The 14004-nt window shown below is 33.4% G+C and overlaps 1 protein-coding gene across 1 annotated transcript in view; it reads right to left on the bottom strand.

Annotated features, from left to right (window-relative positions):
- LKRSDH (lysine ketoglutarate reductase/saccharopine dehydrogenase) overlaps positions 1–14004 on the bottom strand; it is a 74468-nt gene that overhangs the window by 46157 nt on the left and 14307 nt on the right. Inside the window, 6 exon segments of the mRNA XM_076479415.1 lie at positions 1186–1460; positions 3758–3885; positions 6956–7039; positions 8802–8943; positions 12959–13111; positions 13376–13552. Coding sequence (XP_076335530.1) covers positions 1186–1460; positions 3758–3885; positions 6956–7039; positions 8802–8943; positions 12959–13111; positions 13376–13552 — 959 coding nt within the window.

The raw sequence follows: 14004 nt of genomic DNA, 5'->3' as shown, positions 1-14004 counted from the left end.
CTTCTTCGACAAATTAAATTCTCTGAATTAAGTCTCCAAGTACCATTTGGAAATATTATTACTACAACGTCCAAACTGAAGGCCTTCGATGAAAACGTGACGCTGTGGAAGAACAAGATCTCAAAAGGAGTCCTTGATCATTTTCCTTCTGTTAACAGATGTCTGTTGAAGAAAACTGTCCCTCATATTTTGAACAAATTAAGCAACCTACAGTCTGCACTAAAACATTACTTCCCGTCACTTGATGTTGACAAAAATAACTGGGTTACATATCCATTCAGAATCAACAAGACAACAAATCTTACAACTGAGGAGGAAGAACAGCTCATTGATTTACGAAACGACAAATTTTATCAGTCATTGTTTCCCGAAAAGAGATTGGATGAGTTTTGGATCTCCATTAAAAATTCATATCCTGCAATCAGTTCAAAAGCAGTTGAAGTTCTGCTTTCATTTGCATCTTCGTGGTTTTACGAAATTGGATTTTCAGCATTGACTGAAATTAAAGCCATAAAGAGAGAGAGACTTCTTACAGTCGATGATGAAATGTGAGCTTGTTTTCAACATTAGAGCCTCGCTTCAATTTGATTTGCTCTCAGAAGCAGGCACAAGAGTCACATTGAAAATATATGTAAAAATAAAAAGTTTTGATTTTTCTGCTATACCACAAAATCGTTAAAAAGTGTAAGAATGAAAATCACAGCCAAAGCAAGCAACAGTATTGTCAATGTGCAGATGACATTAATATTGCTTGCTTTGGCCGTGATTTTCATTCTAAGACTTTTTAAGTTAACTCTTCTGTGTTACGTGTATCGAAACATGATGTACAATGACATGATGATCACTTGCTTTGGCCATGATTTTCGTTCTAAGGCTTTTAACACTTGCCGTATAACATGTACCTAAAAAAATTGTTAAGGCTTTCCAGGTGTGCCATGAAAATTTTCAGATTGTCGTAGTGTGCCTCAAGTCAGAAAAGGTTAAGAACCACTGCCTTTTACTGTCACTATTTGCATTCTGACAGTTACCTATCACTCTTACTACATACATTTATACGGTTACCATGTACATTTAAATGGTTACATTTCACTGTCACCATACACTTTTAAATGGTTACATTTCACTGTCATCATATTCCTTTAAATGGTTACCTTTCACTGTTACTATACATGTTTAAATGATTACCTTTCACTGTTCTTGTGCTGGTCTGCATCATATAAACAGAATGGAGTGTCAATGGTTGTACAATCAGTCATAAATTCAATGGAGCCACCAGGATCAGCACTGATGTCACAGATGGCCAGAAGACGGTGTGGAAGAGCAGGAGAACCAACACTTATAGGTAACCATGGTGTATAACTTGGCTGTAGGAGATGCTTTGCATCAGGGATGGTAAGCAGCTTTGGTGAACCAACTCCCCAGTATATGCCATTTACGATTACAGATGCATAAGGAGCAATCTGAAATGGTTTTTGTAACTTAACAAATACTACTACTTATCTCAACAGTGATAATAAAATCCAAATATTTGTGTCCAGTGTAGAGTTTTACTGCTTCCCAAGCAACAATGTATTTCCCATTATAAGTATTAAACATTTTTTCTTTTGGCTCTAACTAGAATGAAACAAAATGTGAATAGGATAATCCAACAGTTACCAAAATTCTTAATTTTCAAAAACCTTTTTTCAACTATATGTAGTGCTACATATTTTATATTTATAGGTCATTATAGTACAGTGTTAACCTTAATACATTCTTTATTGTCCATGAGATATTTTAAGGCATTTACAAAGATTGGAAGCACTATTAAACCTTGCTTAATAAATTTATTCTATAAATCCTAGCAGAGCTAACTAGCAAACTCTTATGTAACTAATATTTATAATACCGTATGCTTGAAACAGCAGTTTCATCATTTGACAATGCAAATTTCCATGGATATTTCCATTTCTCCAAAATAAAAGACTATTCATATAGTATACTTCCCAATATATTCTGCAAATAACTCTTCATAATCATTTATCTTATTTCCTATATTGTTATTGCAACTTTCAGTTATCTTTAGTGTATGGATAACAATACTACCAACAGAAAGGCTATGCAAAATGACTGACCTTGTAACCATTAAACCACAGATACCACAAGTTTTAATGTAGTAAGTGCAAAGATTAAAGTCGATAAATATCAGGCTATACCTTAGTAATATGTAAATGATGTGTAATTTATGTAAAACTCAAAACATCACAGAGGGGTGAAGAAAAAATTGAAAATGGACAAGTCAGAGTTAATAAATGTCACATTACACATACTCAGACACTGATCATTTCTTTAAATATTTACTTTGAATTTAGGAAGTTAATTTTTATGCAGTACTAAAATTTGATTTATTAAACATGTTTTGATGTCTTTATTTATAAAGTAGTTTATTCCCCTTTGGACATCAATCTCTAAAATGTCATGACATCCAAACTTATCAAGAGAGCTAAAACATAGTCATATTAAACTCAAAGTAAATATCCACACCAACTCCTTTAAATTTCAAACTATGAACCTCACTAGGCCTCTGTCTTTTAGCAAACTATCAACCTAACTAGGCCTTCTCCTTAAACACTGAATTCACTGTTCACTTCTATATTGCCTTTTTCCCAACCTCTAATGTGTCTGTATCATAAAACTACTGTATCACCTTGTTAACAACCTCTATGTGCAACTGTATCATAAAACTACTGTGTCACCTAGTTAACAACCTCTAGTGCAACTGTATCATAAAACTACTGTATCACCTTGTTAACAACCTCTAGTGCAACTGTATCATAAAACTACTGTGTCACCTAGTTAACAACCTCTAGTGCAACTGTATCATAAAACTACTGTGTCACCTTGTTAACAACCTCTAATGTGTCTGTATCATAAAACTACTGTGTCACCTTGTTAACAACCTCTAATGTGTCTGTATCATAAAACTACTGTCACCTTGTTAACAACCTCTAGTGCAACTGTATCATAAAACTAGATCACATTGTTAACAACCTCTAATGTGTCTGTATCATAAAACTACTGTCACCTTGTAAACAACCTCTACTGCAACTTTATCATAAAACTACTGTATCATCTTGTTAACAACCTCTAATGCGACTGTATCATAAAACTACTGTGTCACCTTGTTAACAACCTCTAATCTGGCTGTATCATAAAACGACTGTGTCAACTCGTTAACCTCTAATGCATCTGTATCAAAACTATTGTATCACCTTGTTAACAACATCTAATGTGGCTTTATCATAAAACTATTGTATTACTTTCTTAACAGCCTCTAATGTGGCTGTATTTTTTGAGTATTCATAAACTTAAATATATATATATATATTTATTAATTTATACAGTTTTATGAGTAGAGACAAAAATAAAAAATTCATATATACAATGTATGGTGTGTGTTTGTGATGCTACATAGCATACGTGCTATTTTTATGGGACATAATTAAAGATGTAGACACCATTTACAAAAGAACTCTCATTCAAACAGGTTAAACTGACCTTTACTGAAATGTACACAAACTAGGTCATGTTAAAGGAGAATCTAAAACATACTGTTGAAGATTGTTTTACAATATAATTATCACAATAACATAAAATGGTCACTCACTTTGATCGTTACCCTAAACTCACTTCACAAATAATTATTTATAATCAGATGAAGTCCAATGTTTTTTAGTGTATATCATCTAATTAAAAATGATTTTATCTTTTACCACACCTTTTTAGCAAAGGTTGAAAAATAACGTTCCGGATGCTGGTCATACTCTTCTGGGTCAAAACTGCCACCTTCTTTTCGTTCCAAATGGTCATCTCGGCTCACCACTGTTGAATATACTTTGTTCATTGCTATCAAATGAGAAAATAAAATTACAATTATACATAAAATATAAACAGAAAATGAAGTCAATTAATTCAAAGGTTTCATACTATATTTCTTTTTATTTTGTTTATCTGAAAAGTATTTAACTTTATAGTAAAATGTCTCTCCACTATTTACCTTTACCTTTATTTATAAAATAATTCAAAATGCCAATCCACAGTTTTCCTTTACCATTATTTATCAAATAATGCAGAATGTCAATCCAGAGTTTTCCTTTACCTTTATTAAGGCCCTCTATATGGAGGAACCTAAGTAACGCAGATGGAAAACTCTTTCACCTACCTCATCTATTAACAAGTAGGATTAGAACCTGAGTAAGACAAAAATGTTTTTGATTAAATTTTCATTTCTTATTTAATTAAGATTTTCTTTAAATATTAATAAATTCTTGTTTAATTAATAATTTGTTTAAATATTAATAAATTCTTGGACATTTTGTAAGAGTAAGTATTGATTAAATATATTCTGTTCTTTTTTCTGCTGTCATTATTTTTGCAGTTAAATTAGATTCATGATATGTAGAAATATATTTGAATTTTAAGTGCAAATTTCTACTCTTTAAATAATTCTCACAAAAAAAAATTCATATCTTCCCTAATTTTAAAATTTAGGGAAAATTTACTATGGGTAATAAGTAAAAGTGAAGATATGTGCTGTTTCAAAAATTTCAGGAAGAATCAATTTCCTGTGAATAGAAAGGGAATGATAAAGCATGGATGACAAGTGTTATATTCAAGGAATTTTTGAACAAGTTAAACAAAAGAATGGAAAAAGAAAATAGGAATATTCTACTTTTCCTTGATAATGCAACTTGTCACTCAAAAGTTCAACTTTCAAATGTTTGTTTAGTCCTTCTACCTCGACGTACAACATCAATTCTACAGCCACTAGATAATGGAATTATACAGTGTATAAAATTGGAATACAGAAAATTGATGCTTCAGCATACTGTTGCAAACATGGACGACTGTAAGAGTATATGAAATGACCATAAAAATTGACGTTAGATGCAATTGCATTTTTAACTCAATCAAATGTGTAACAAGGTGCTTTCAAAACTGTGGATTTATTCTTGATAATGGCAGAGATTGTGAAGAAGTTGTTTGTTATGATGATTCTAGTGAAATTCAAACTCTGATTCATGTAGATGATTCTGTGAATGTGGAAAGTTTTGTGAACATTGACAAGAATGTTTTAACAGAAACTGATGAAATAGATTTAAAATATATAATAGAATCAAAAGACGGTAACAGCGAAAGAGATTCATAAGGTGAACAAAATGGGAAAGATAGTGAGGAAACAGAAATTCCTTCTTCATTGCAAGTGTTAAATTATATTAATGCTATTAAATTGTATGCAAAAATGAAGGGGGAAAATGGACTTCATGAAAAGGCCGTAGAACTAGCGTTCTCTTTTAACCACATCAGATAGCAACAGTTGAAATTGGATACTTTCTTCAAATAAATTTAATTAAGATTTTGTGTATATTCTGAATGTCTATTTTTGTTCTTATTCTAATAAATATAGCATAAACAGTATAATAACTTTATTCACAAATGTCTTACTTTCCTTGAGTCAAACAAGTATAACATTCCACTCAAAAAAATACATATATTTGAGGAAATACATGTTCCCTGCTTAAGCCAAAAATTTTACTCGGTCCCATGCAATTCCACCTTAAACAGGTTTTACTGTAATTCAAAATGCCAATCTATAATTTATTTTTATCAAATAATGCAGAATATCCACCCATTAATAAAGGCTGGCTATTTAACTAAGTACAAAATGGTTATAAATTAATTTTACTCAAAATTAAAACTTGATCATACACATATGTTTTGACATTGCAATATAAAAAAAAATACTTTTGATATATAATTACCATTGTAGATGTATGACTACAAATTACAATAAAAACACCGAAGAAATTTTTCACTCTCAGTATACGTTAGTATTAGTTAAACACTGTTATCTCTCACTAAATTTACATTTACTGGCTTTTATTCTAAACTACAGGTAACAGTTGTGTGTGACGCAGTGCTCGAGTTCAGCTCCTCACTAACACTGGACCACCTTGAGATAATGTAGTTTAAAGCACAGAATGGAAAACTAAAACAGCAATAAAGAAAACTCTTATTTAACTGTATATACTTATGTTGACATTAAAAAAAAACTGTTTGGTTAAAAAACTTTACTGATGGAAGTTGCTACTTATTGTCATGCCATAACAGTTATGTTCTCTCTGTCTTATCACAAAACATGCAATAACAGACATGTTCACTTTGTCAGTTATCAAGAAATATACCATAACTTACTTGCAGACCAAACCACAAGATGTGATGGGGAAGTAAGCCAAGGTTTTTCAACCACTGCTACTACAAGATGTTGCAGTCCATAAATAATTTACCTTCTACAGGGTGTTCGAAAAGGCACTGAGCACTTATATATTTATTAAGACATGTTTCAATATAGAATACAGGAGGTAAATATGAATGACAATTATAAAAATGTTGAAAGTGACCCCCTTTGGCATCAATACAAGCCTGGATCCTTCTTATTTTGTTTCTAAACACTGCTATCAGTTGCTGGCTTGAAATAGACTGAATAAAATATGATTACAAAACAGGACAGTGACTTTCCAAACACCCTGTAGAATAACCAACTAAATGTTATTTTGTAGCCAGCCTTTATATATGATTGTGTGATACCTGGCCTTCTAGGATCACCAAACTTGTTACTAATTAAATCAGATGTTGTAGCAATGAAAACTATGTAAAACTACTTCATATTATTAAAATAAGTTAATTATCTCTACAGAAAGGTAATTCATGGTTTCAGATGATTTTACACCCCATTGAAGCACCACATCTGAGTTTATAATTTACCTTTATTAGATATACAGTTATACTTTTATTTTTCACAGTGTTAATGATGGGACCAGTTACTGTCTTAATAATGAGACTAGCTAAAAAGCAGAAAGGATACAAAACTTACTGGTTTGTTCTTACAACATGTTAAACAACACTTTAAACTTACATCCATGTTCAGAAACTTGTGGAAGATCCTCTGGCTCCACATATTCATAGGGTAGTTCTTGAAACACTTCTTGAGCACCCTGCGGTTTGCAGTAAAAAACAAGGAGGTAAAAACTACACCAAGACTTTCCACAGTAATAAAATATATGAGATATGAACAAAAATGTTCATAAAACTAATCAAGATAAACAACACTTTCCAGCAGCAGAGAGATTAACATAACTAACATGGCCTACTTCACTAAACTCCCAACAGTTATGTGATTAATGCCACTAAGATGGCCTACTTCACAGAGCTCAAAGAAATAGTGTGATTAAAGCCACTAAGATGACCTATTTCACAGAGCTACCAACAGTTGTGTGATTAATGCCATTAAAATGACCTACTTCACAGAACTCTCAGCAAAAGAGTGATTAAGGTAACTAAGATGACCTACTTCACAGAACTCCCAGCAGTTGTGTGATTAATAACACTAAGATGACTAAGATGATTAATGTAACTAAGATGGCTTACTTCACTGAACTCCTAGCAGTAGAGTGATTAATGCAACTAAGATGGCCTACTTCACCAAACTCCCAGAAGTTGTGTGATTAATGCCACTAAGATGGCCTAACTCAGAAAACTCCCAACAGATGAATGATTAAAGCTACTATGATGGCCTACCTCACAGAACTCCAAGCAGTTGTGTGATTAAAGCCACTAAAGTGGCCTACCCCACAGAACTCCCAACACTTGTGTAATTAATGTAACTAAGATGGCCTACTTCACAGAATTCTCTGCAGTAGTGTGATTTAATATACTTATAACTTCCAGGACAAAAATCACACATTAAAAATGTGTAGAGATTACAATTTAGGCTTGTGGAGGCTACACCATACAAAACACTCATCATTATAAGCTCTCAGACTTACTACAGATCAAACAGTTGCAGTTATTCATAGTTCTTAAATTTTAGATATTATCTGTGTGCTTCCTTAATGTTATGTATGTATACGTTTATGAGATGTATAGTGTATAATATCCAAATTGAATTTTGTGTTATGTACAGTGAACAACATAATATAAACCATGAATATTTAACTTCAAACTGTTCAAAAGTCTTTGTGATTTACATAGGTTTTTCTTTTCTTTTTCTAACAGGTAAAAGTGAAGTAGCTCTGTCTGTTTGAGTAAATACAACAGAAAGAGGCAATACTTACAAGACTCTTATACAATGAAACAATAAAATCAAAATGACACAAAATGTCTGAACATGACTGTTCTTCTGTAAATCTAGCTTTAACATGTACCATACACCTTTATCCAGGTGTCAGTTATTTGTAATAAATTTCCATTCTATGTAGACAAAACTATTATATGTAAGATATTATACACATATACAAAATACACAAATTCACAAATGTGCACTTTAAAGGAATTTTTAATTAATGATAGAAAAGACAAGTATGCTTACAAATTGTAAATTATTATATTTCTTTTGCAATAAATGTTCAGTGTACATATACAGGGAGTTTGGAAAGTCACTCTGCACTTATATATTTATTAACAAACATGTTTCAATATAGAATATTGAAAATGTTGAAAGTGACCCCCTTTGGCATCAATACAGGCCTGGATCCTTCTTATTTTGTTTCTAAACACTGCTATCAGTTTTTGGCTCGAAATAGACTGAATGAATGCTGTTACCGCTGCTTTCAAAACTGCACAGTGACTTTTCGAACACCCTGTATAATTCACAAACACATTACATGTATAAAAATATTTATAATTCCCTAACACGTTACACGTATAAAGACAGTTATAATTCCCTAACATATTACATGTATAAAAATATTCACTTGCCTGAGACACATTCCCAGATCCTGTAAAAACAAACGTCAGTGGACCAATGGAGCGTGGCATCATTCCTAGAGCTATTTCATATCCAGCATCTCTTACAGACTGTCGAGCCATTCCACTACTTCGATAATTATGAGCAGGTCCTATGTGCTGTTAAGTAAATATCACGATAAAGAGATGCCAAATACATCTGTTTAATACCACATGAAGTTGAATAATAAAAACTACAGTAAGAAACAGAGAACTTGTCTCATTAATACGTATATCAGTCCTATCTTATGCCAACACATATAAACTTAACACACCACTTTACTGTGTCTTGTACTAGCTCTCTGGTTTGTTTTGATGTACAATATCAGACCTAACAAAACTAACTCTTTGTTTTTTTCCCTTTTCTGTTTAAAATGTTTGATAGCATTTTAAAACTTTCTTAAACTTGTTCAAAACAAAGAAATAAGAACTTACGAAAACCACATAACAATTTAATACATTCCCATACAAACACCAAACTTTAACAAGACAAAAATAGATTACTTTAAAAATAAATAAAAAAAAAACAAAACTATATTCATGAATAATAAAGAAAAGTTGAATTTGACAGTTGGTCTAGAAATGTTGAAACCTTCATGTTCTAACATTCAAAGATAGTATTCAATAGTAGTGACTGACTGAATACTATTGGATGTAATCAATGGATCTAAAAATTGTATATTTATAATACACATAATACTGAATGTTTACGTAGGTGACGTTTATTTTTCAAACTACTTAATACTAAAAGGAAAGCATTAAAACATAATCGTTTCCAGTGTTATTTAACTCTCACAGTATGTACAACATCAATAAACACACCTGTCTAGTGGTAATCTACTTGTACAACATCAATAAACACACCTGTCTCGTGGCACTCCAGTTGTACAACATCAATAAACACACCTGTCTCGTGGCGCTCCAGTTGTACAACATCAATAAACAACACGTGTCTCGTGGCGCTCCAGTTGTACAACATCAATAAACAACACGTGTCTCGTGGTGCTCCAGTTGTACAACATCAATAAACAACACGTGTCTCGTGGTGCTCCAGTTGTACAACATCAATAAACAACACGTGTCTCGTGGTGCTCCAGTTGTACAACATCAATAAACAACACGTGTCTCGTGGTGCTCCAGTTGTACAACATCAATAAACAACACGCGTGTCTCGTGGTGCTCCAGTTGTACAACATCAATAAACAACACGTGTCTCGTGGTGCTCCAGTTGTACAACATCAATAAACAACACGTGTCTCGTGGTGCTCCAGTTGTACAACATCAATAAACACACCTGTCTCGTGGTGCTCCAGTTGTACAACATCAATAAACAACACGCGGTCTCGTGGGCTCCAGTTGTACAACATCAATAAACAACACGTGTCTCGTGGTGCTCCAGTTGTACAACATCAATAAACAACACGCGTGTCTCGTGGTGCTCCAGTTGTACAACATCAATAAACAACACGTGTCTCGTGGTGCTCCAGTTGTACAACATCAATAAACAACACGTGTCTCGTGGTGCTCCAGTTGTACAACATCAATAAACAACACGTGTCTCGTGGTGCTCCAGTTGTACAACATCAATAAACAACACGTGTCTCGTGGTGCTCCAGTTGTACAACATCAATAAACAACACGTGTCTCGTGGTGCTCCAGTTGTACAACATCAATAAACAACGCGTGTCTCGTGGTGCTCCAGTTGTACAACATCAATAAACAACACGCGTGTCTCGTGGTGCTCCAGTTGTACAACATCAATAAACACACCTGTCTCGTGGTGCTCCAGTTGTACAACATCAATAAACAACACGCGTGTCTCGTGGTGCTCCAGTTGTACAACATCAATAAACAACACGCGTGTCTCGTGGTGCTCCAGTTGTACAACATCAATAAACAACACGCGTGTCTCGTGGTGCTCCAGTTGTACAACATCAATAAACAACACGCGTGTCTCGTGGTGCTCCAGTTGTACAACATCAATAAACAACACGTGTCTCGTGGTGCTCCAGTTGTACAACATCAATAAACAACACGCGGTCTCGTGGTGCTCCAGTTGTACAACATCAATAAACAACACGTGTCTCGTGGTGCTCCAGTTGTACAACATCAATAAACAACACGTGTCTCGTGGTGCTCCAGTTGTACAACATCAATAAACAACACATGTCTCGTGGTGCTCCAGTTGTACAACATCAATAAACAACACGCGTGTCTCGTGGTGCTCCAGTTGTACAACATCAATAAACAACACGCGGTCTCGTGGTGCTCCAGTTGTACAACATCAATAAACAACACGTGTCTCGTGGTGCTCCAGTTGTACAACATCAACAAACAACACGTGTCTCGTGGTGCTCCAGTTGTACAACATCAACAAACAACACGTGTCTCGTGGTGATATATTTGTACATCATCAACAAACAACACGTGTCTCGTGGTGATATATTTGTACATCATCAACAAACACACGTGTCTCGTGGTGATATATTTGTACATCATCAACAAACACACGTGTCTCGTGGTGATATATTTGTACATCATCAACAAACACACGTGTCTCGTGGTGATATATTTGTACATCATCAACAAACACCGCGTGTCTCGTGGTGATATATTTGTACATCATCAACAAACACACGCGTGTCTCGTGGTGATATATTTGTACATCATCAACAAACACACGCGTGTCTCGTGGTGATATATTTGTACATCATCAACAAACACACGCGTGTCTCGTGGTGATATATTTGTACATCATCAACAAACACACGTGTCTCGTGGTGATATATTTGTACATCATCAACAAACACACGTGTCTCGTGGTGATATATTTGTACAACATCAACAAACACACGTGTCTCGTGGTGCTCTAGTTGTACAACATCAATAAACACACGTGTCTCGTGGTGCTCTAGTTGTACAACATCAATAAACACACGTGTCTCGTGGTGCTCTAGTTGTACAACATCAATAAACACACGTGTCTCGTGGTGCTCTAGTTGTACAACATCAATAAACACACGTGTCTCGTGGTGCTCTAGTTGTACATCATCAATAAACACACGTGTCTCGTGGTGCTCTAGTTGTACATCATCAATAAACACACGTGTCTCGTGGTGATCTAGTTGTACATCATCAATAAACACACGTGTCTCGTGGTGATCTAGTTGTACAACATCAATAAACACACGTGTCTCATGGTGATCTAGTAGTACAACATCAATAAACACACGTGTCTCATGGTGATCTAGTTGGAAACACACCTGTCTAGTGGTGATCTAGTTGTACAACATGACTTAAAAAAGTTATATATTTTTAGAAGTTTATGAAACGTAACTGCCAACCACATGAAGAAATATGTAAACTAATTTTTTGTTTGTCAATACAGATTGGGGTGGAATGAATATTTTTGATTTCCAAGTCTCACACCAATGCCAACACTGGGCACCTCTAATATCACAGGTAACTGTGTAATATCTAGTAAATATGTGCAACACAAAAAGAATGCACCTTTGATACCATTTGTACTTGTGTTATGTCTACAACACCAACAACAAATGTCTAACAATACACACTGTAAATAATTCATAGTCACAGTTTTCAACAGCAAAAGAATAGATAATTTTATGTTATTAAACTACTGATTATATGACAATTATGCAGAAAAAATAAATTATGCACTTATAATACAGTATTATATAAAATTATGAAATATTTTCCTTAAAGAAAAGACATAATTAGTGAATTTCTACTATCTACAGCAACTTAACACTTGTTTTTTTTATGAAACTGCATCAAGAAAAACCTTTAGACTCAAGGAGTACCATTAATCAGAATGTGTAGTCAACAGCCACAACTTACCAAGCAACAAAAACAAAAAAATTATAAATCCAGTAATATTGATATAGTATTGCTTTTACCAAGTATGAAAAGTAATAATTTTATCTGGCAGTTAATTACTGATTACAATACAATTATGCAGAAAAGGGCACAACAAAACTACAGAGTTAAATAAAAGGCTCTGCAAATTTGAACCAGAAGATATATTAAATAAACCATTCAGTAACTACAAAAAATAAGAAATAAAAAAAAATTAAACATTTCCCCATAATACAGAAATAAATTTTACTCTTACCATGAAAGGTGTATGATGTCCTAGGGCTAACAGTCTCAACCCTAGTCCATGGAGAATATTTATCATTCCTGCTACACCAGCATACTTTCCGAAAGCTACAACTCTCTGTCCACCACTATCAACCATTTTTTCATAATCAATAAGCCTGATATTCTAAAATTCAAAGAAACAATTGGTCAAATGAAGAAAATGTCAATTTCTTAGTTACAACCCTCTGTACAAATTATTTAATCTGATTAATGTGGTTATGATCTGTTTACCAATCTTACAAAATGAAGCCTAAATTGAAGCATGTTTTTATCAACATATACACAAAATATACACATACACAGTTCTTAGCAAGATACAAAACTGTACATAATATTTGGATTAATGGGATGTAATATAAAAGTTGGTTCAAGAGATAAGTGCACTTACTCGTTCTAGGATCGCATCCAATAAAGACATGTTAGCTTCTTGAGCTTTGATAGTATGTGAGAAGAACACATACGTTTTATTAGGTTGTAATGCATCAACAGGAACTTGTTTCACTCCAAATATAATGGAAGCTTCACTAATATCTTCCTGAATAATAGCACCTGCATTAACATAAGCCTGAAAAAAAAACAATTTAACAGCATTTATTTGTGAACCTTATATGTTAGGTTTAACAAGATAAAACAATAATAAGTACAAACCAATCAGGTTCGGATTTTATAGATCTGACCTCAAGTGTAGGAAAAATACATTTTCAATAAATGAACATCAATATTCATCCTATAATAAATTTCTTTAAAAGCTTTAAAAACTAAATCCATTAAGACTTGTTAAGAGAGTAAAAATTCTCAGATGATAAAAGCAGTCTCTTCCTGAGAAAACAAAAAATTCACTTGCAATTAGCTAATGAAAGTGTGAATATGATTTTCAACAACTGTTTTCATATTCATCTACACCCACTTATACACCAACATCAAGGCTAAACACCAATACATTGTCATAAAATATATATTTTCAACTCAATTATTAACTATTGTTCATTTCTAACATTTTATCTTGAATATAATTCA

Source organism: Tachypleus tridentatus, chromosome 13 (assembly GCF_004210375.1).
Source record: "Tachypleus tridentatus isolate NWPU-2018 chromosome 13, ASM421037v1, whole genome shotgun sequence".
Classification (NCBI taxonomy): domain Eukaryota; kingdom Metazoa; phylum Arthropoda; class Merostomata; order Xiphosura; family Limulidae; genus Tachypleus; species Tachypleus tridentatus.
The sequence above is the reverse complement of the archived record's forward strand: the minus strand, read 5'-3'. Positions and strand labels throughout refer to the sequence as shown.